The following is a 21,200-nucleotide window of genomic DNA, read 5'->3' as shown; positions in this document are numbered from 1 at the left end:
AAAAAAAAAAAAAAAAAAAAAAAAAAAAAAAAAAAAAAAAGACAGTAGTAGCTCATTGTGTTAATTTTCATTTTTAAAATTACAAATTAGATTGAAAAATTTATTTAGTATCCATTTGTACTGTTTGTAGTTCTTTTATAAGTTGTCCATGTTTGTGCCCACTTTTCTGTTATATTTCATTTTTTCTTTTTAATTTGTAAAAAAAAATTTTTTTATTTTTTTAAAGGTGGGGTTTCACCATGTTGGTCAGGCTGGTCTTGAACTCCCGACCTCAGGTGTTCCGCCCACCTTGGCCTCCAAAGTGCAAGGCAGGCGGATTGGCCTCCCAAAGTGCTGGGATTACAAGTGTAAACCTGATGTCAGGTGTTTGAGATTACCCTGGCCAATGTGGTGAAACCCCATCTCTACTAAAAATACCAAAATTAGCCAGGCAAGGTGGCATGTGCCTGTAATACCAGCTACTCAGGAGACTGAGTCAGGAGAATCGCTTGAACCTAGGAGGCAGAGGTTGCAGTGAACTAAGGTCGCACCACTGCACTCCAGCCTGGGTTATAGAGAGACGGTCTCAATTTTTAAAAACATCTTGACTGAAGACATTATCTCTTTTTATTTTTAGGTGGTGGTAGTTGTTTTGTTGGTTGGTTGTTTTTCAGGGGGAAACAGAGTCTCACTCTGTCACCCAGGCTGGAGTCCAGTGGCACCATCTTGCAGCCTCCACCATCCTGCAGCCTCCACCTCCTGGGTTCAGATAATTCTCCTGCCTCAGCCTCCTGAGTAGCTGGGATTACAGTCACATGCCATCACGCCTGACTGATTTTTGTATTTTTAGTAGAGATCGGGTTTCACCATGGTGACCAGGCTGGTCTTGAACTCCCGGCCTCAAGTGATCTGCCCACCTTAGCATTCCAAAGTGCCGAGAGTACAGGCATGATCCACCGCATTCAACCCCTTTTTGTATTTTAAGTTGTAGGAACTTATTCATAGTTTGTCATTTACTTTGTAGTTTTGTTTGTATAGTTAAAGGTACTGGCTAAACAGCACAATGAAAGTAAATGAAAGATGGCTTCATAATCATCACACTCGTGGTGTAATTTAAGGAATCTTCTCCTTTGGTTCTTATTAATACCTGCATTGTGAATCTGACAGATTAAAAATGGAAGCCCTGAGTGACAGGGAACATGGAATGATAGACCCTGACAGCGGAGATGAAGCTCAGCTTAATGGAGGACATTCTGCAGAGGAACCTCTGGGTGAACCCACTCAAGCCACTGAGCCAGAAACCTGGTCTCTTCCTTTGAGTCAGAATAGTGCTGCGAGTGAACTGCCTACCAGCCAGCCTCAGCCCTTTTCAGCCCAAGGAGACGTAGAAGAAAACATAATAATAGAAGACTATGAGAGTGATGGGACATAGAAGCCAGCCTGCAAATCAGATTGCTACTTCACAGATTAATTTTTGTTTCATTCAGTGGTACATCAGCAGAGTTAATATGCTTTTCTGATAAATTACACGGCAGTTTGTTAATTCTTCATTCTTGTAGTATTTCATCACAAGAAACTGACTCATCTGAATTTTTTCTGTAGTATTTATTAAACCTGTGAGTGGTTTAAAGAGAGGTCAGTGTGTATAAAGTGTGTTTGAGGCCGGGCGCGGTGGCTCACGCCTATAATCCCAGCACTTTGGGAGGCTGAGGCGGGTGGATCACGAGGTCAAGAGAGCGAGACCGTCCTGGTCAACATGGTGAAACCCCGTCTCTACCAAAAATACAAAAATTAGCTGGGCATGGTGGCACGTGCCTGTAATCCCAGCTACTCGGGAGGCTGAGGCAGGAGAATTGCTTGAACCCAGGAGGCGGAGGTTGCGGTGAGCCGAGATCGCGCCACTGCACTCCAGCCTGGGTAACAAGAGCAAAACTCCATCTCAAAAAAAAAAAAAAAAGTGTGTTTGAACATTATGCCAAATATCAAAATGTGAAGGACTAATTCAGAATGCAAAAACGTTATGGGGGTTGTAAATATGAACTATTCAACAGTTTAGGATGCAATTATGAGTGTAAATAAACTGCGTGCCTTATTTACGCTTTATTGTCTCTAGCTTTTCAGATAATGTTTTGATGTGTTGTACAGTGGAATATCTTAGATACTTTTTGGAAAGTATTTACATAATTTATATCAAAATTAAAATGTTGAATTTCATTTTGAGTCTACTGTCTTTTAACACTGCCATGGGTCCTTAGGCACAGTGCAAGAATCTCCCTCAACCATGTCAAACTTTTTTCAAAAGATAGGGAAGAGGATGGCAACGTTGCTATGAGAACTGTCCGGGACTCCTACTCCAACCTGTAACTACTTTTCCAAAGGAGCCCAGTGGGTAGTCATTGCCGCGAGGTACCGGTTGGGGGGCACCGAGCCGCCTGAGCCCAGAGCGGGAGTCGGGCCGACAAAGCCGGGCGGGGCAAAGCCGGGCTGGTCCCGCCCCCGGCCCCGCCCCCGGCCCCGCCCTGCCGCTGGAGCCCGATCCCGGTTTTAGAATCCCGGGCGGCGTGCGCGCTCTTCTTGGCGGTAGCGCAGGTTAGTGGAGCGTAGGGCTGGGGGCACGTGACCCGGAGGAGGGGAGGGGCGGGCCCGGTGCCCCTCGGCCCTGGTGTGTGGGGACGGTGGGAGGCCCGCGCTCTGCGCTCAGTCTGCCATAGCCCGCGGCGGAGGTCGGAGCCCCGCGGAGTTTCGCTCTGCGGTCACAGGTGCGGCCGAGGCGCCGTCCTTCCGGGCGCTGGGCGGGGCGCGCACCTCGCGACGATCCGGGTGCTCCTGACCTGTGGGGTCTCCCGGCTTAGTTCCGGCTTCTTTGGGGCGGGATCTCTAAAGACAGTGGGTTTCAGCCAGAAACACAAAGACGAACGCCGGCTGGCGCGGGCAGAGCCGGGGACACAATGAGATTTGTGGGACCGGGCTCCCAGAGGCTGGCGCCGGGGAGACCCCATAGCAAAGAAGCTCGGTAACCCGGGTCAGTCGTGGGTTAATTAAAACCGCAGAGCCTTCCCGACCCCTCGGAAGCGCGTAAGTATTCGAAAGCTACCCCTTTCTTGAGTCCAGCAAAACTTTTAAGCCAGGCAAACCGGTGGTTCTGTTTGTGTAAAGGCGACCAGGCATGATTGCTGTGACACTTTGCTGGGGGAGCCATTTCTCCTGCCACTGCCGCGGCTTTCCAAGATGAGTGCCCAAGAGTGGACTCAGGGTCCGGGGCCTGAGCAGGGCAAGGACCCACCCTGCCGCGGCCTGCGGAACCAAAACGAACTCTGAGTGACATCCTGAAAGACGTTAGGAGTATCCAGATATTTCAGATGTAGTGCAATGCAACTAACCATTCTCTTCTAAAAATCACATTATCTTGCTTTTCCACAACTTTTTAATAATTGCTTGCTTTTTAAAGGTTGATAAGGTGGTTTGATTCAAATAAGCCACTTAACAAGTGAGGAGGTGTAAATCCATTACAGTGAATCATATTTTTACCAGTGAATTGAATTAAGAATAGAGTATCCTGTAAATGCTGTGTGAAACTTGCTAAAATTATTTGTTGTGCTTTTGCTTCTACATTTCTTAGGAATGTGCTTCAGAAACTATAGTGGTAATAACATTCCTAGAACTTAAACTTTTTTAGAGGAGTAAATAAAAGAGAAAGGTACAAAAATAACCGCTGTAATGTACAGAGCTGCGTTGCATTGGAAACCCTGCTGGGGCCATCACAGTAATTGCCCTGTTAGAGAAAGACCCTGGGATTCCACCCCATTCCCTTGTCTCCATTCTGTAGATACCCTCTGTGCCTTGCTTACCCTATTAACATCTTTACCTGGATTTTTTGATGCATCTGAAACACGCTTCATTCAGTCTGCTGCTCCCCAAGGCTAAGCTGGAGGGGTGGAGACTGAAGTATAGACAGATAAAATGATCAGATGTCTGGGGTTTACTTCAGAGGACTCTACTGGCAGAGGAAATAGCATGGGGAGTATAAATGAAACAAGTTTGGCCATAAATTGAGTGTAGAAGCTGGATGTGGGTACACAAGGGTTCATAATACTATTATTTCTACTTCTTATTATGTTTGAAAATTTCTATAATAAAAATTTAAAATATCTGTCTCACATTTAACCTCTTCTCACTATCTCGGTCATCCATTGGATTATGTCAGTGGCCTAGCTAGTCATCCTGTTTTGCCTCTTGCCATCTGGAGTGTATTCTCAACACAGCATCCATAATGATACTGTTAAAACTAGTCAAATCATGTCAGTCCGCTATTCACTATCATCCAGTGGCTTCTGATCTCACTCCCAGCAAAAGACAGAGTCCTTTCCAGTGGTTTTCAAGGCCCTACATGATTCAGATGGCCTCAGTTCTGCTATTCACCTTCTTACTCACTTTGCTGCTGCCACGGTAGCCTCCATGCCTTCGTATTTCTTGAACGTAACAGGCACTCCTACCTCAGGGCTTTTGCGCTACCTGTTCCATCTGCTGGGAACACTCTTGTCCCTGATAATGGCCTGGCTTCCTCCTTCACCTTCAGTTCTATACTCAAATATCACTTTCTCTATGAAGATTTCCCTGGTCACTTGGTTTAAAATTGTAACATCCTGTCCCCATTGCAATCTTCACTCCAATGCTCAACTGTGTTCTTTAGCATACTGTATATTTCACTTACCTGTCATCCGTCAATCCCCCTGGCACTTCCCCCAATGAAAGCACCATGAAGGCAAGGATTTCAGTCTGCTTTGTTCACCAGTGTACCTTCAGCATGCCTGATGCAAGGCCGGTTAAATGAAGGGTCTGCATTTTCCAAAGTAAAATAAAATAAACCCTTTGGAATTTCCAAATCACACCAGGCACAGTGGCTAATGCTTGTAATCCCAGCACTTTGGGTGGCTAAGGCGAGAGGGTCGCTTGAGCCCAGGAGTTCAAGACTAGGTAACATAGCAATACTTCATGTCTACTAAAAATTTTAAAGATTTAGCTGGATGTGGTGGCATGCACCTGTAGTCTAGCTACTTAGGAGGCAGCTGGAGTGCTTGAGCCAGGGAGATTGAGGCTGCAGTGAGCTATGATTGTGCTCTTGCACTCCAGCCTGGGAAACAGAGCAAGACCCTGTCTTGAAAATATAAAATAAACAAATGAATAAATGAATAAGTAAAACAAAAAGATGGGGTTAGCCATTTTAATTTTGAGACCTTCATAGTATCGAGTACAATACCATGTGCCCAATTTAAGTCTTCAATAATGAGACTTGGCAGAGTGTGAATTAAAATTGTTTTAAGTCTTCAAACAAAATAACTTATAAACAATTTGAGAGAAAAATTCAGCACACCTTAAACCTAGTAGTTAATTAGCAAATGGGGTTTACTTCTTTGTGTCTATGGGTTCAGAGCATTGATTTCATGAATCAACAGGCAAGTAAAAGTGTATTTTCTATGCCTTGTTTTTGAGGTGGATTGAATACCTTCTGAGATACTTGAGTCTCTTCTTGGCAACAGTAAATCACCTGTACGTAATTGCTCTGGAAAGAGTAATATTAATGGTCATTGCTGCCATTCTCTATTGTGCTTTGGGGGAGCCTTTTACATCTAGTTTCTTTTTTTTTTTTTTTACATCTAGTTTCAAGTGTTAATATTTTAGACTGGAAGAAGCAAGTCCTCTAAAAGGACTTTGTTGATTAGGAAGGGAAAGGGCTGTGCACTCCCTATGTTTTAACAGACTGCTTCTGCTAGTCTGTACCAAGTGAAAATGAAGAATATTTGCTGACCCATCAAATTTCACTACACTCAAACTCTTAGTATTTTGATTTAGATGTTTGAGGAAATGACTCTACTTGGGAGTGTGTTCATGTTCTGTTTTGTTAAAGTTTTGTCAGTTTTGTTCTTTATTGTTTAATAGGGCTTACAGATAAGTTTATAGATATTTCATTTTTCATTTTTTTTTCTTTTATTAGAGACAGAGACTTGCTGTGTCACCCAGGCTGGAGTACAGTGGTGCAGTCATAGCACACTGTAACCTCAAACTCCTGGGATCAGGTGATCTTTCTTCCACCTCAGCCTCCCAAGTAGCTGGGACTGTGGGCACAGCACCACACACGGCCGATTTTTTAAAAATTTTTGTACATACAGGGTCTCATTATGTTGCCATTGCTAGTCTTCAACTCCTGACCTTAAGTGATCCTCCTGCCTTGGCCTCTCAAAAGTGCTGGGATTATAGGCACAAGTCACAATGCCCAGCCTAAGATTTAAAATCTTGATTACACTTAAAATGGCATAGAATGATGACTATATCCCTAGGTAATGTAATTGTTATAAAATATGCAAAATCTATAGGTTTATAGGTTTAAAGTCTCTAGGTATTTATCTTTTTTTTTTTTTTTTTTTTTTGAGACAGGGTCTAGCCCTGTCACCCAGGCTGGAGTTCAGTGGTGCAATCTCGGCTCACTGCAACCTCTGCCTCCCAGGTTTAAGTGATCTGTACCTCAGCCTCCTGAGCAGCTAGTAGCTGGGAATACAGGCGCGTGCCACCACTCCTGGCTAATTTTTGTATTTTTAGTAGAGATAGGGTTTCACCATGTTGGTGAGGCTGGTCTCAAACTCCTGACCTGAAGTGATCTGCCTGTCTTGGCCTCCCACAGTGCTGGGATTACAGGCGTGAGCCACCACGCCCAGCCTCGTATTTATCATTTTTGTATGTCATAATAATTAGACATGATTCTTTTGGTCTCCTAAATACTTTTTGCTACTACATGAATAAAGTCAGCATCGAGAGGATAAGTAACTAATCATAAGTGATAACTTTAAATTTGGCCACAGGTGTGAAAATTGCAAATGTCGTCAAACGATGGAAGATCCAGGAATCGGGACAGGCACTACGATGAGGTCCCAGGTGACTTGCCCTATCAAGATGATACCGTAAGAACTCTTCACAACAGTGAGCGGGCAGTGAGCGCTGATCCCTTGCCACCACCCCCTCTCCCATTACAGCCACCATTTGGCCCAGACTTCTACTCAAGTGACGCAGAAGAACCAGCTCTAGCGCCAGATCTCAAACCAGTAAGGCGCTTCATCCCTGACTCCTGGAAGAACTTCTTCAGAGGGAAGCAAAAGGACCCCGAATGGGATAAGCCGGTATCTGATATCAGATACATCTCCGATGGAGTGGAGTGTTCACCGCCAGCCTCTCCAGCAAGACCAAACCACCGTTCGCCCCCCACCTCCTGCAAAGATCCTTACGGAGGGTCAGAAGGAACCTTTAGTTCCCGGAAAGAGGCTGACGCAGTGTTTCCCCAGGATCCCTATGGATCGCTAGACCGACACACACAAACAGTTCGAACATACAGCGAGAAAGTGGAGGAGTATAACCTGAGATATTCCTACATGAAGTCGTGGGCAGGCCTGCTGAGAATACTGGGTGTGGTGGAGCTGCTTTTGGGGGCCGGCGTCTTTGCTTGTGTCACAGCTTACATTCACAAGGACAGTGAGTGGTACAACTTGTTTGGCTATTCACAGCCCTACGGCATGGGAGGCGTTGGTGGACTGGGCAGTATGTATGGGGGCTATTACTACAGTGGCCCTAAGACCCCTTTTGTACTCGTGGTTGCTGGATTAGCTTGGGTCACCACCATTATTATTCTGGTTCTTGGCATGTCCATGTATTACCGGACCATTCTTCTGGACTCTAATTGGTGGCCCCTAACTGAGTTTGGAATTAACGTTGCCTTGTTTATTTTGTATATGGCCGCAGCCATAGTCTATGTGAACGATACCAACCGCGGTGGCCTCTGCTACTATCCGTTATTTAATACACCAGTGAACGCAATGTTCTGCCGGGTAGAAGGAGGACAGATAGCTGCAATGATCTTCCTGTTTGTCACCATGATAGTTTATCTCATTAGTGCTCTGGTTTGCCTAAAGTTATGGAGGCATGAGGCAGCTCGGAGACAAAGAGAATATATGGAACAACAGGAGGTAAGTGATTTCATAATCCCTCATTTGTGTGTGTATGATTTTTCCATTATTTATTTGCTCCCTTGTTAAAAATGTATGGTCCTGAAAACAGCTTTTGTAGAAATCTTTTCTTTCTTTCTTTCTTTCTTTTCTTCCTTTTTCTTTTTTCTTTTTTTCTTTCTCTCTCTTTCTCTTTCTTCCCTTTTCTTTCTTTGATCTGAGATTCAAAAAACTTAGCTCTATATCTGACATGCTTTGACTGGGATAACCCACTCTGCTGCTTGGCTGTTAGATAACATTGCAAGTAGACACCAGATGTGTAATATATAGTTTGTTGGCTGTATTTTTCTGTCTGTCTGAAGCTTAAGAGAAAGACACAGCTACTGAATTTCTGCAAAGAAGAATATGCTCAGTAAATAAGTGTCTCATCATTAGTTTTAGAACAATCTTGATTCTTTAATATGGTAAAACCTAATAAAAACCCCTAAGTTTTCATTTAAAAGTTATGATTTACTTTCTCCCAGTGAGTTGAATAAAACCAAATAAGAATATAATAAACCATGTTTGATTTTTTTTTTTAAGCATTGAGAGATTGAACTGTAGTGAACATGCTCTGAAAACTTGCCCAGTGGTTTTCATCATTTGTCTTTATTTGGGGAATACGTGTGGTCCAAAATCAGAATGGAAGTCCTACATTTGTTTTTATATTTCTAGAATTTAATATAATAATGAGAATAAATGATAATGAGAACAGTAAGAAGAATAAAATAACTAAGGATGAGATTATGTAAAAACCCTACCTAAAATTATTTTGATTGCACAGTAGCAAATGTTAGAGTATGTTCCACTGGCTTCATTATTCTCTGAAGTGAGATGATATTTTGCTTTCTTCCAAGATGCGTGTAGTAGAATATCCTATGTCATGGAAAATTTCAGTATTTACCTTAAATTCTTTTGTAATTTTAAATTAACTATATTATGAATTTTTCCTTTTCCGTTTTTCCTAAGACATCTCAGATACTATACAATTGCACATGGCATATATTGGGCAAAACTATAAATAAAAATTAAACCCTGTCCTTAGCACACACTGACATATGAATTTTGTTTTTAATCTGATGCATAACAACCAATAGCCCTTTGGCTTTTTAATTTACACTTTTTTTTTTTTTTTTTTAGAGATGAATTTTCACCATGTTGTCCAGGCTAGTCTCAAACTCCTGGATTCAAGCAGTCCACCAGCATTGGCATCCCAAAGTGCTGGGATTACAGGTGTGAGACACCGTGCCCAGCCTGTCTTTTGTATTTTTAATTTTTTTTTTTTGAGACAGAGTCTCACTCTGTTGCCCAGGCTGTAGTGCAGTGGCATGATCTCCACTCTCTGCAACCTCTGCCTCCCAGGTTCAAGTGATCCTCCTGCCTCAGCCCCCCAGTAGCTGAGATTACAGGCATGCACCACCATGCCGGGCTAATTTTTGTATTTTTAGTAGAGATGGGGGCATTGCTGTGTTGGCTAGGCTGGTCTAGAACTCCTGACCTCAGATAATCCACCTGGCCTCCCAAAGTGCTGGGATTATAGGTATGAGCCACTGTACCCGGCCTTAAATTTTCTTTTCTTTTCTTTTTTTTTTTTTTTTGAGACGGAGTTTCGCTCTTGTTACCCAGGCTGGAGTTCAATGGCGCGATCTCGGCTCACCGCAACCTCCGCCTCCTGGGTTCAGGCAATTCTCCTGCCTCAGCCTCCTGAGTAGCTGGGATTACAGGCAGCGCCATCATGCCCAGCTGATTTTTTGTATTTTTAGTAGAGACGGGTTTCACCATGTTGACCAGGATGGTCTTGATCTCTTGATCTCGTGATCCACCCGCCTCGGCCTCCCAAAGTGCTGGGATTACAGGCTTGAGCCACCGCGCCCGGCCTCCGGCCTTAAATTTTCTTTCTACACCTACTGGAATGGGAAGCAAATTGGTTTTTTGTTGTTGTTATTGATTGTTTGTTTTGAGGCAGGGCCTCACTCTGTCACCCAGCCTGGAGTACGGTGGCGCAATCATGGCTCACTGCAGCTTTAACCTCCTAGGCTCAAGCAATCTTCCCGCCTCAGCCTCCCAGATAACTGGAACTACAGGGACACACCACCACACCTGGCCAATTATTTATATTTTTTGTAGAGACAGGGTATCACTATGTTGCCCAGGCTGGTCTCAAACTTCTGGGCTCAAGCAATCCTCCTGCCTCAGCCTCCCAAAGTGCTGGGATTATGAGTATGAGCTCCATGCTCAGTGGAAAAAAATAGTTTTATAACAAGTACCTACATGTTACACAGAGAACTTTGACATGTGTCAATGTGATATATATATATAATATATATATATGTGTGTGTGTTTGTAGAGACAGGGTCTTGCTTCAGGCTGGTCTCAAACTCCTGGCCTCAAGCAGTCCTCTCCCCTCAGCCTCCCAAAGTGCTGGGATTACAGGCATAAACCCCTGTGCCTAGCTTGGTTGTTACAAAACATATTATCTTGCTAGGACTCTACATAGATTCAAGTTGTTTCTAAAAATTTGTCTTAGCAGTTTAACATGTTTCTTGCATTTTTGTTTTTTTTATGTAACAAACCTTCATATGTATTAAATTTGTGTTTCTTAAAGTTACAATTTATTTCTTAAATGTACATCTCTGTGTACAAGGAATTTTAATTCTAATCAATGTGAAATCCAGATAGTGAAACTCACATACTTCCTCATAATTTTATTCTAGTTGCATAAGTTTTTAAATCTTTTTTTTTTTTTTTTTTTTGGGACGTAGTTTCGCTCTTGTTACCCAGGCTGGAGTGCAATGGCGCGATCTCGGCTCACCGCAACCTCCACCTCCTGGGTTCAGGCAATTCTCCTGCCTCAATCTCCTCAGTAGCTGGGATTACAGGCACGCGCCACCATGCCCAGCTAATTTTTTGTATTTTTAGTAGAGACGGGGTTTCACCGTGTTGACCAGGATGGTCTTGATCTCTTGACCTCGTGATCCACCCGCCTCGGCCTCCCAAAGTGCTGGGATTACAGGCTTGAGCCACCGCGCCCGGCAAGTTTTTAAATCTTAAAATTTGAAAATTCTACATGAATAGAATGATCAGCGTAATACTTTTATTTCTTCTTCCTTTCTCAACAAAAACTTGTTTCTATGAGACTTGTTATATGCCTGATTAGACTTCAGTCACCTCTAATGTTGAAAGTTGTGCCTGTCTGTGTGTTGCTATAACTTCCTAAAGGTTAGAAAATGTGATATAGCCTATGGCCTTTTTCTATTAATTTTACAAAGTAATTGTCCTAACTCTTTAATCGTGCAAGATAATGAAAGGCAGAAATAAATAAAATTTGGGAGTAGTTCAAAGTGGCTTATGTAACAGTTTCCACCATCCCTGCATTCCCAACTCCTCGCTATGCCCCTGATTGACGGGGAATTATGGTTATCCTTCTTCTCAGTTCTCCACTGGCCCTTCAAAACCTAAGCAAAAAGAGGATGAGAGGCTGGGGCACGGTGGCTTACGCCTGTAATCCCAGCGCTTTGGGAGGCTGAGGTGGGTGGGTCACAAGGTCAGGAGTTCAAGACCAGCCTGGCCAACATGGTGAAACTGCATCTCTACTAAAAATACAAAAAAAAACAACAAAACAAAAAATACAAAAAAAAAAAAAAAAAAAAAAAAAAAAAAATATATATATATATATATATATATATATATATATATATATATATATATGCCGGGTGTAATAATGGCAGGCACCTGTAATCCCAGCTATTCGGAAGCCTGAGGCAGAGGATGGCTTGAACCCGGGAGGCAGAGGTTGCAGTGAGCCAAGATAGCGCCACTACACTTCAGCATAGGCAACAGAGCGAGACTCTGTCTCAAAAAAAAAAAGGCTGAGAAACACCCACACGTAGAGGATCAACCTCCTAAAATTGAGATTGGACTATAAATGCAAATAGATGAAAACATTTGCAAAGTACCTTCACATGCCTTTGAAAAATTATTCACTCTTTTTGTTCCAGATACATGAGCCATCATTGTCATCGAAAAGGAAAATGGTAAGAATAAAGTTTATTTCACATTATGCTTTAGATTTCTTAAATACTTTTCTCTTATGTCTATTTATCTACATAGTAGTATCATACATCTGTGAAATGCAGCTATTGGCCAGGCATGGTGGCTCACGCCTGTAATCCCAGCACTTTGGGAGGCTGAGGAAGGCAGAGCACTTGAGGCCAGGAGATCGAGACCAGCCTAGACAACACGGTGAAACCCCGTCTCTAGTAAAAATGCAAAAATTACCTGGGCATGGTGGTACACGCCTGTAATCCCAGCTACTGGGGAGGCTGAGGCACAAGAATCACTTGAATCCTGGAGGTGAAGGTTGCAGTGAGCCAAGATCGTGTCACTGCACTCCAGTGACAGAGCAAGACTCTCCTTTAAAAAAAGAAAAGGAAATACAGTTATTACATCGAGTTCATATTTGGACTTTGAGCTTTTTTCCTGATACTAAAAGGACCAAATAAAACAATCCTTTTATAGCTTCTTTTAATTTTGTAAGATGAAAATGTATGCAGGTGAACAAAGTTGGTTCAGGAGAACCAACATAATCCAACATATGTTTAAAATTTAATTTTTTTAAACTGAAAGTGATTTCTCCCAGACTTTCTTCACTTGTATTTAAAGTTCTGTGCTGTTCTTTCTATCCATCTCATCTTGCTTTCAGATGCCAAATTTTTTACCACACTCACAGGACAGTTAAATAAGAAATTAATAGGTCGGGCGCGGTGGCTCATGCCTGTAATCCCAGCACTTTGGGAGGCCGAGGCTGGCGGATCACGAGGTCAGGAGTTAGAGACCAGCCTGGCCAACATGATGAGACCACATCTCTACTAAAAATACAAAAAATTAGACACCTGTAATCCCAGCTACTCAGGAGGCTGAGGCAGGAGAATCGCTTGAACCCAGGAGGTGGAAGTTGCAGTGAGCTGAAAGACCTTGCCATTGTACTCCAGCCTGGGTGACAGAGCGAGATTCCATCTCAAAAAAGAAAAAAAGAAATTAATAATAATAATAATGCTTTTTTTAAAAAAGATGCCAAATTTTGTAGTGTCGGGGAATTTATATTTCATAATTTATCAGCTGTGTGGCAGCAGACAAATTATTTAACCTTTCTATGCCTTCGTTTCTTCATCTGTGAAATCACAATAATAATAATTCTGAGCCAGGCGCGGTGGCACACGCCTGTATCCCAACACTTTGGGAGGCCGAGGCAGGCGGATCATGAGGTCAAGAGATCGACACCATCCTGGCTAACATGGCGAAACCCCATCTCTACTAAAAATACAGAAATTAGCCTGGTGGTGGGCGCCTGTAGTCCCAGCTACTTGTGAGGCTGAGGCAGGAGAATCACTTGAACCTGGGAGGCAGAGGTTGCAGTGAGCTGAGATCGTGCCACTGCACTCAAGCCTGGTGATAGAGCGAGACTCTGTCTCAAATAATAATAACAATAATAATAATAATAATTCCTACTCCACAAGTTTTCTGAGAGGACTGAGATGCTGTTACCATTATTTACATATATGTAATAATTTATTTTCATAATCATAATTTTGCCCTCATTGAAAATATCTTTTTTAAGATACTGGACGTTATTTCTTAACGAGGAGTTGAGAATTCAATCTTTGGATTTGTTTTTCTTTGAAAAGGGAGCATATTTACTTGGTTGAAAATCCAAAAGGGTCTATAATACAAAATCATCTCATTTCTTTTTTTTTTTTTTTTTTTTAGAGAAGGAGTTTCGCTCTTGTTACCCAGGCTGGAGTGCAATGGCACGATCTCGGCTCACCGCAACCTCCGCCTCCTGGGTTCAGGCAATTCTCCTGCCTCAGCCTCCTGAGTAGCTGGGATTACAGGCACGTGCCACCATGCCCAGCTAATTTTTTGTATTTTTAGTAGAGACGGATTTCACCTTGTTGACCAGGATGGTCTCGATCTCTTGACCTCATGATCCACCCACCTCAGCCTCCCAAAGTGCTGGGATTACAGGCGTGAGCCACCGCGCCCGGCCAAATCATCTCATTTCTATACCCCAGCTTCCCAGCCCCCCTGCCTGTGTTACTTGCTCTCCCTTCCCTTTTACACAAATGGTAGCGTGCTACACACATTCTGTCCCTTGTTTATTTCACTTAACAGTATATTTCTAAGATGCTTTCTTCATGATATGTAAAGAGTTTCTGTATTTTTTAATAACTGTATAGTATTGCATTATGTGGGTGTATCATAATTTATTTAACCATAATGAGTTTTTAGGCTGTTTCCAGGCTTTTTTTTTTTTTTTTTTTTTTTAATTTTTTAGATGGAGTCTTGCTCTATCACCCAGGCTGGAGTACAGTGGCGCAATCTTGGCTCACTGCAACCTCTGCCTCCCAGGTTCAAGCAATTCTCCTGCCTCAGCCTCCCAAGTAGTTGGGACTACAGGCACCTGCCACCACGCCCAGCTAATTTTTATATTTTTAATAAACATGGTGTTTCACTATGTTAGCCAAGCTGGTCTTCAAACTCCTGATCTCAGGTGATCCACCTGCCTCGGCCTCCCAAAGTGCTGGGATTACAGGTGTGAGCCACCGCACCTGGCCCAGTCTTTCACTATTAAAAACAATGCTACAGTGAATAACCGTATACATACAAATACATACTGGTATGTACTTCATTCCATATATGTACGAGTACATTTGACAGATAAATCCTGAGAAGTGAATTCCTGCATCAAAAGGATGTATCTTTTTATTTTGATTGCCAAATGGTCCAGTAGAGATTTTCTCAGTTTTCACTTCAAACAGTGCCACAGGTTCCTTCACACCCTGACCAACACAGTTTGTTAGAAAATGTGTTGCCATCTGTCAATCTGATAGGTGAAAAGCAGTATCTCATGAGGTATAATTTGCGTCTCTCTCTTTTTTTTTTTTAGACAGAGTTTTCCTCTTGTTGCCCAGGCTGGAGTGCAGTGGTGCAATCTCAGTTTACCTCCACCTCCACCTCCACCTCCACCGCCTGGGTTCAAGCGATTCTCATGCCTCAGCCTCCCAAATAGCTGGGATTACAGGCACCTAATTTTTTTTGTATTTTTAGTGGAGACCGGGTTTCACCATGTTGGCCAGGCTGGTCCTGAACTCCTGACCTCATGATCCACCCGCCTCAGACTCCCAAAGTGCTGGGATTATAGGCATGAGCTACCACATCAGCCAATTTGCATTTCTCTATCAAGTATGAGGTTGAGCATTTTTCATGTCATCTTTGCCTTTTTCATGTGTTATGTTTACATTTTCCTTTCTAATAACTATCATTTGTGCAAGGCCTGTGTTAAGTGATTATTTTGAAAAAAATCTTTTATAACATACCTTTTAACTGTATTCTCCATATTATGAGACTCTTTTTGAATAAATGATTCATACTGAAATAAGAGATTTATGAAGTAGATAAAGGAGTCTGTCCAAGATATTGTGATTAATGCATCAATGTCATCATTCATTCATTCATTGATTAGACATGTGCCAATTAGGCTGTGACTTGTGATATGAATATTACAAGAAGCATCATCTCCAGTTTCCGAGGGCTTACAAATCTAGTGGAAAGGGAAAAAAAAAAAGACAAAAAATTAGCAGAGTGTGACGGTTGTAAAGATATGTATGTATATGAGAGAGATCATAAAAGACTGTAAAGTTAAACTAAATAATTTGCTTACAGATTGCTGTTTCTCTCACCTCTCCTGGAGAAAGCAGTTTATTGGATGTCTCAAATTCAACATTGTTAATTGGTCAAAGCATCTTTTGAAAACCTGTAATTAGTCACTTTTTTCTTCTTAAACATCTAGAATATACACTGGAAGTCACATTTTTTTTTTAATGAGTCAGTTAAATTATTTCTGATGTGTGTGTACTCATTTATTGCTGTTAAGAAGGCTCAACAGCTTTGCAAGGATTTTTCTGAATATCCATAAATTCTTAGAAATCAAGGGGGCCAGACGTGGTGGCTCACGCCTGTAGTCCAAGCACTTTGGAGGCCAAGGCAGGTAGATCACCTGAGGTCGGGATTTCAAGACCAGCCTGACCAACATGGTGAAACCTTGTCTTTAAAAAAAGGAAAAAAAATAGAAATCAAGGGATACCTGACCAGTCTGAACTGACCAGGTATGGGACAAGTAAGGCTGACATTAGCTGGTCTGCAGAAAATGGAAGCATTCCTCTCACAAGGCAGCATGGACCCACACCCACTGCTACAAATCCATATAGCTTAAACATTGGGCATAGAATTACAGTAATCATATTTTGTGTGAAGGGGAGGGTTCGATCTGATTATGCTTTGTTTTAACTTCTGATTCCCATACCCTTGTGTTGTAGTTAGTTTTACATCCATTTATTCAGCATTCATTGCTCTCAGGATTTCAATTCCATTTGTTCTAACTCAATGACAGTGGTACTAACAATCAGACTAAGTTAAATGAGGAAGATACTCATTTTTAAGCTGTCAAATATACTATTAGATAACCTGAAACTCGTAATAGTGGTTTCCTTTTAAGTGGGCACCCAGCTAAACTATGTGTAGAGATTACCTATTCAAAAAAAATGTTTAAGTTTTTAAAAAATTAAATTAATAAACACCTATTTTAAGTATCAAGATGAGCAATGTAAGGCTTATATTAAATAATTACTAACACTGGCCCTTTGAGATTTAAATGCAACTTCCATAATGATCCTATGGGCTGCTTTCCATTGTGACTACAGAGGTATAAGTGATTTTGAGTAAATGGAAGGAGCTGTCTTCCCAGTTGGGGGTCCTCAGAAGGATGGCTTTGGGAGGGTCATTGCCAACAATCATTCAGGACTGTCAGTAATGTAAATCCCACCCCTTCTGAAGAAATTCATAAATTCCACCTGGCTAAGAGCAATCATCATGGCTACATCACGGCCCAGTGAGAGTCCTAAAATAGTGTTCCCTGCATAGAAAATAACGAGTTTAAAAGGACTTTGGTTTAGAAGGTGAATCAGGATTAGATAGACTGTTTATAATGAAAGAGGGGACTTAAAACTTACACATAGGAAACTTACTTTCTAAAAGCTGACATTCTTGTTAACAGGTGATATCAAAATCTGGTCTCAGGGTTAGTTGGGCAGACTACTAACATTATTTTTTTATTTTTTGAGACAGAGTCTCGCTCTGTTGCCCAGGCTGGAGTGCAGTGGCGTAATCTCAGCTCATTGCAACCTCTGCCTCCCAGCTCCAGGCGATTCTCCTGCCTGAGCCTCACAAGTAGCTGGGACTACAGGCATGCACAACTACACCTGGCTAATTATTTATTTATTTTGCTTTATTTTTTGAGATGAAGTCTCGCTGTGTTGCCGGGCTGGAGTGTAGTGGGGCGATCTTAGCTCACGGCAACCTGAATCCAGGGTTCAAGCGATTCTCCTATCTCAGCCTCCTGACCTGAGTAGCTAAGATTACAGGCATGCACCACCATGCCCAGCTAATTTTTGTATTTTTAGTAGAGACAGTGTTTCACCATGTTAGCCAGGCTGGTCTCAATCACCTGACCTCGTGATCTGCCTGCCTTGGCCTCCCAAAATGCTGGGATTACAAGAGTGAACCACTGCACTCAGCCTAATTTTTTATTTTTAGTAGAGATGGGGTTCCATCATGTTGGCCAGGCTGGCCGTGAACTCCTGACCTCAAGCGATCCACCCGCCTTAGCCTCCCAAATTGCTGGGGTTACAGGCATGAGCCATCATGCCCAGCCCAGAGTACTAACATTAAAAAGTGTGTTTCGCCGGGCGCGGTGGCTCAAGCCTGTAATCCCAGCACTTTGGGAGGCCGAGGCGGGTGGATCACGAGGTCAAGAGATCGAGACCATCCTGGTCAACATGGTGAAACCCCGTCTCTACCAAAAATACAAAAAATTAGCTGGGCATGGTGGCGCATGCCTGTAATCCCAGCTACTCAGGAGGCTGAGGCAGGAGAATTGCCTGAACCCAGGAGACGGAGATTGCGGTGAGCCGAGATCGCGCCATTGCACTCCAGCCTGGGTAACAAGAGCGAAACTCTGTCTCAAAAAAAAAAAAAAAGAAGAAAAAGTGTGTTTCACACATTCTTTGGGCAGAAGAGAAGAATCTGTGTGCTTTAGGAGGTTGAAAGTGTACACTTTGTAGAGGTTGACTACTCAGCACTAGGCTGGACAGGGCTGTCTCACTGGGCTGTGTTGTGGTAATGATGTGGCAATGGGGGTCATTTTTGGCCAGGGTGGAATTTATGAGCTCCCTGGTCATTCTCTCTAGGTGGGATTAAGTACAGAGTCAACTTGAATGGCCTGGGTAAGTTGGAGAAAGATGCCCCAAATGATAGGGTGGTCAGGTCATTGTTTGGTAACCATGTACCTGATTCAGGCTCATAGAGGGGCAGGATTAGAAAGATCTCCCAGACAGTTCGAGGGTACCTCTTTCTGGCTTCCCTAGAAGGTTGGTGCTCAGAAAGTTCAGGATGTATTGTAGGGTCCCAGATACTGAGAGGTCCCAGAATAATCAGGAATAACCTAGCAGATATGAGAACTCTCACTCCTAGGACTCCATTGGATATCATATCAATCCAGGTAACTTCTAGTCTTTCAAGATATGGGAGATAAAGCCAAAGAGCATCCTTTTAGAGGTCTCCTTTCCTGGAGGGGGATCACTGTGAATACTCTAAAAGCAGACCTATAGAGGGAACTTCATGACTTAATCAAGGAATCCCTATCGGACTTACCAGTGAGAAACTTGGCAGAAAATATCAGGACCAGGTGTGGTGGCACGCACCCGTAGTCCCAGTTACTCAGGAGGCTCAGGTGGGAGGATGGCTTGAGCCCAGAGGGAGAGGTTGCAGTGAGTTCAGATCGCGCCACCACACCCCAGCCTGGACAACAGAGTGAGACCCTGTCTTAAAAAAAAAAAAAAGAAAGAAAGAAATATCAGGACATCCAGGTTTTCACTGGGTGGGCGTGATTCTCACCTGCATCCTTCCTAGTTCATAGTAGGAAAGAATTGTCAGACTAGCATGATAACAGGAAATGAACTTTATAATTTTTTTTGTTTGTTTTTGGAGACAAGTTCTTCCTCTGTCACCCAGGTTGAGGACAGCCTCAAACTCCTGGGCTCAAACAATCCTCCCACCTTAACCTCCCAAGTAGCTGGGACTACAGGCATATATCACCATACTTGTTAATTTGTAAATAATTTTTAGTAGAGAAGAGGTCTCACTATGTTGCCCAGGCTGGTCTTGAACTCCTGGCCTCAAGTGATCTTCCTGCCTCGGCCTCCCAAAGCACTGGGATTACTGTTCAGGTATGAGCCACCTCACCCAGCCAGCAAGTGAACTTTAGAATCAGACAGTCTAGGCCGGGCGTGGTGGCTCACGCCTGTAATCCCAGCACTTTGGGAGGCAAAGGAGGGTGGATCACAAGGTCAAGAGATCAGATGATCCTGGCCAACATGGTGAAACCCTGTCTCTACTAAAAATAGAAAAATTAGCTGGGCGTGGTGGCGTGCGCCTGTAATCCCAGCTACTTGGGAGGCTGAGGCCGGAGAATCTCTTGAACCCGGAAGGCGGAGGTTTCAGTGAGCCGAGATCACACCACTGCACTCCAACTGGACAACGGAGTGAGACTCCATGTCAGAATAAAAAAAAAAAGAGTCAGACAATCTAAATTTAACTACTAGGTCAGCTACTTACTAGCTGTGTGATCCTGGGGAAATTGCTTACTTTCTCTGAGCTTCAGTTGCCTGCCTGCTATTTAGTCTAATACTAGGCTGACCCTGCTTGTTTTTGGTTTTAATGAATATCATTTTTAAAAAGCAAATAAGATCACTTTTAAAAGAAATAATAGATATAAAGTAAGATCACATAGAGACAACAACAAATTCTGACAAAACTCTTTAAGTGCTAAGCAGGTTTAAATTATAAGTGAGAAAAGGCAGAATCTAATGCAGGCATGGAAGGCGATGGTACGGGTTTGAGGTGAGAAGTCTGTGCATTAATTTGTTTTATATTCAAAGGGAGAGAGAAGCAAGAATTGGAGAAATAAATGCATACTGAAACACATATCTAGTTCTCCCTGTTTCTTAACCTGACAGATGTTCATTCAGCCCATTTTTAAGTTGAAAAGTTTAATCATTGTATCCATAACATTACTTAGACTAGTTTTTGCTGGAAGCAAAGAACAGTCATATTAATCTTGGGGACTGGGCCATTTTCCCCCTTCCTTTGACATGTCTCATCAGGAGTACTGTCTAAGAGTGGCCTTTCCCGTGGTGGAGTCTAATGCAGCCTTCCCACAAAAGCCTACCAAGGACTTAATTATTTGTCTCATATGTAGTTTTAGATTTCTTCCCAATAGAGACCATGTATGGTGTGTCACACCTGTAATTCCAGCACTTTGGTAAGTAGATCTCTTGAGGCCAGGAGTTTGAGACCAGCCTGGCCAACATGGTAAAACCCCATCTCTACTAAAAACACAAAAATTAACCAGGCTTGAAGGTGCACACCTGTAATCCCAGCTACTTGGGAGGCTGAGACAGGAGAATCACTTGAATCTGGAAGGCAGTGAGCCAAGATCATGCCACTGCACTCTAGCCTGGGTGACAGAGTGAGACTCCGTCTCCAAAAAAAAAAAAAAAAAAGAAGCTTTTCCCAGTGGAGTTTTCCAAACTGATGATCAGGAAGGTTAATCTAAAAACAGCAGAAGAAAAAGGACCATAAAAATTTTTAAAAATTAGGCCAGGCACAGTGACTCACGCCTGTAATCCTAGCACTTTGGGAAGCCAAGGTAAGTGGATCACCAGAGATCAAGAATTCAAGACCAGCCTGGGCAACATGGCAAAATCCCATCTCTACTAAAAATACAAAAAGTAGCCGGGCATGGTGGTTCGACCCTGGAATCCCACCTACTCACAAGGCGGAGGCAGGAGAATCACTTGAACCCAGGAGGCAGAAGTTGGAGTGAGCTGAGATCATACCACTATACTCCAGCCTGGACAACAGAGCGAGACTCTGTCTCAAAAATAATTACTGCCGGGCGCAGTGGCTCAAGCCTGTAATCCCAGCACTTTGGGAGGCTGGGGCGGGTGGATCACGAGGTCAAGAGATCGAGACCATCCTGGTCAACATGGTGAAACCCCACCTCTACTAAAAATACAA

The 21,200-nt window shown here is 42.9% G+C and overlaps 2 protein-coding genes across 10 annotated transcripts in view; both read left to right on the top strand.

The window, feature by feature from the left end:
- RAD17 (RAD17 checkpoint clamp loader component) overlaps positions 1-1,608 on the top strand; it is a 44,239-nt gene extending 42,631 nt beyond the window's left edge. For all 7 annotated transcript variants that reach the window (XM_032279006.1, XM_032279017.1, XM_032278988.1 and 4 more), the window contains one exon: positions 1,147-1,608. In XM_032279006.1, the coding sequence (XP_032134897.1) occupies positions 1,147-1,411 (265 nt within the window). In that variant the 3' untranslated portion in view covers positions 1,412-1,608. The remainder of the gene's footprint in view (positions 1-1,146) is intronic.
- An 864-nt stretch (positions 1,609-2,472) lies between these two features.
- MARVELD2 (MARVEL domain containing 2) overlaps positions 2,473-21,200 on the top strand; it is a 33,337-nt gene continuing 14,609 nt past the window's right edge. Inside the window, exons 1-3 of one of the 3 annotated variants that reach the window (XM_032279051.1) lie at positions 2,473-2,543; positions 6,831-7,988; positions 12,005-12,040. In XM_032279051.1, the coding sequence (XP_032134942.1) occupies positions 6,849-7,988; positions 12,005-12,040 (1,176 nt within the window). In that variant the 5' untranslated portion in view covers positions 2,473-2,543; positions 6,831-6,848. Of the gene's footprint in view, positions 2,569-2,681; positions 3,055-6,830; positions 7,989-12,004; positions 12,041-21,200 lie in introns of those variants that run through there. The other 2 variants (XM_032279059.1, XM_032279061.1) reach the window with 2 other exon arrangements.

The sequence above is a fragment of the Sapajus apella genome, unplaced genomic scaffold, assembly GCF_009761245.1.
Source record: "Sapajus apella isolate SASKATOON/1434 unplaced genomic scaffold, GSC_monkey_1.0 scaffold1, whole genome shotgun sequence".
NCBI classification, from domain to species: Eukaryota; Metazoa; Chordata; class Mammalia; order Primates; family Cebidae; genus Sapajus; species Sapajus apella.
The sequence above is the reverse complement of the archived record's forward strand: the minus strand, read 5'-3'. Positions and strand labels throughout refer to the sequence as shown.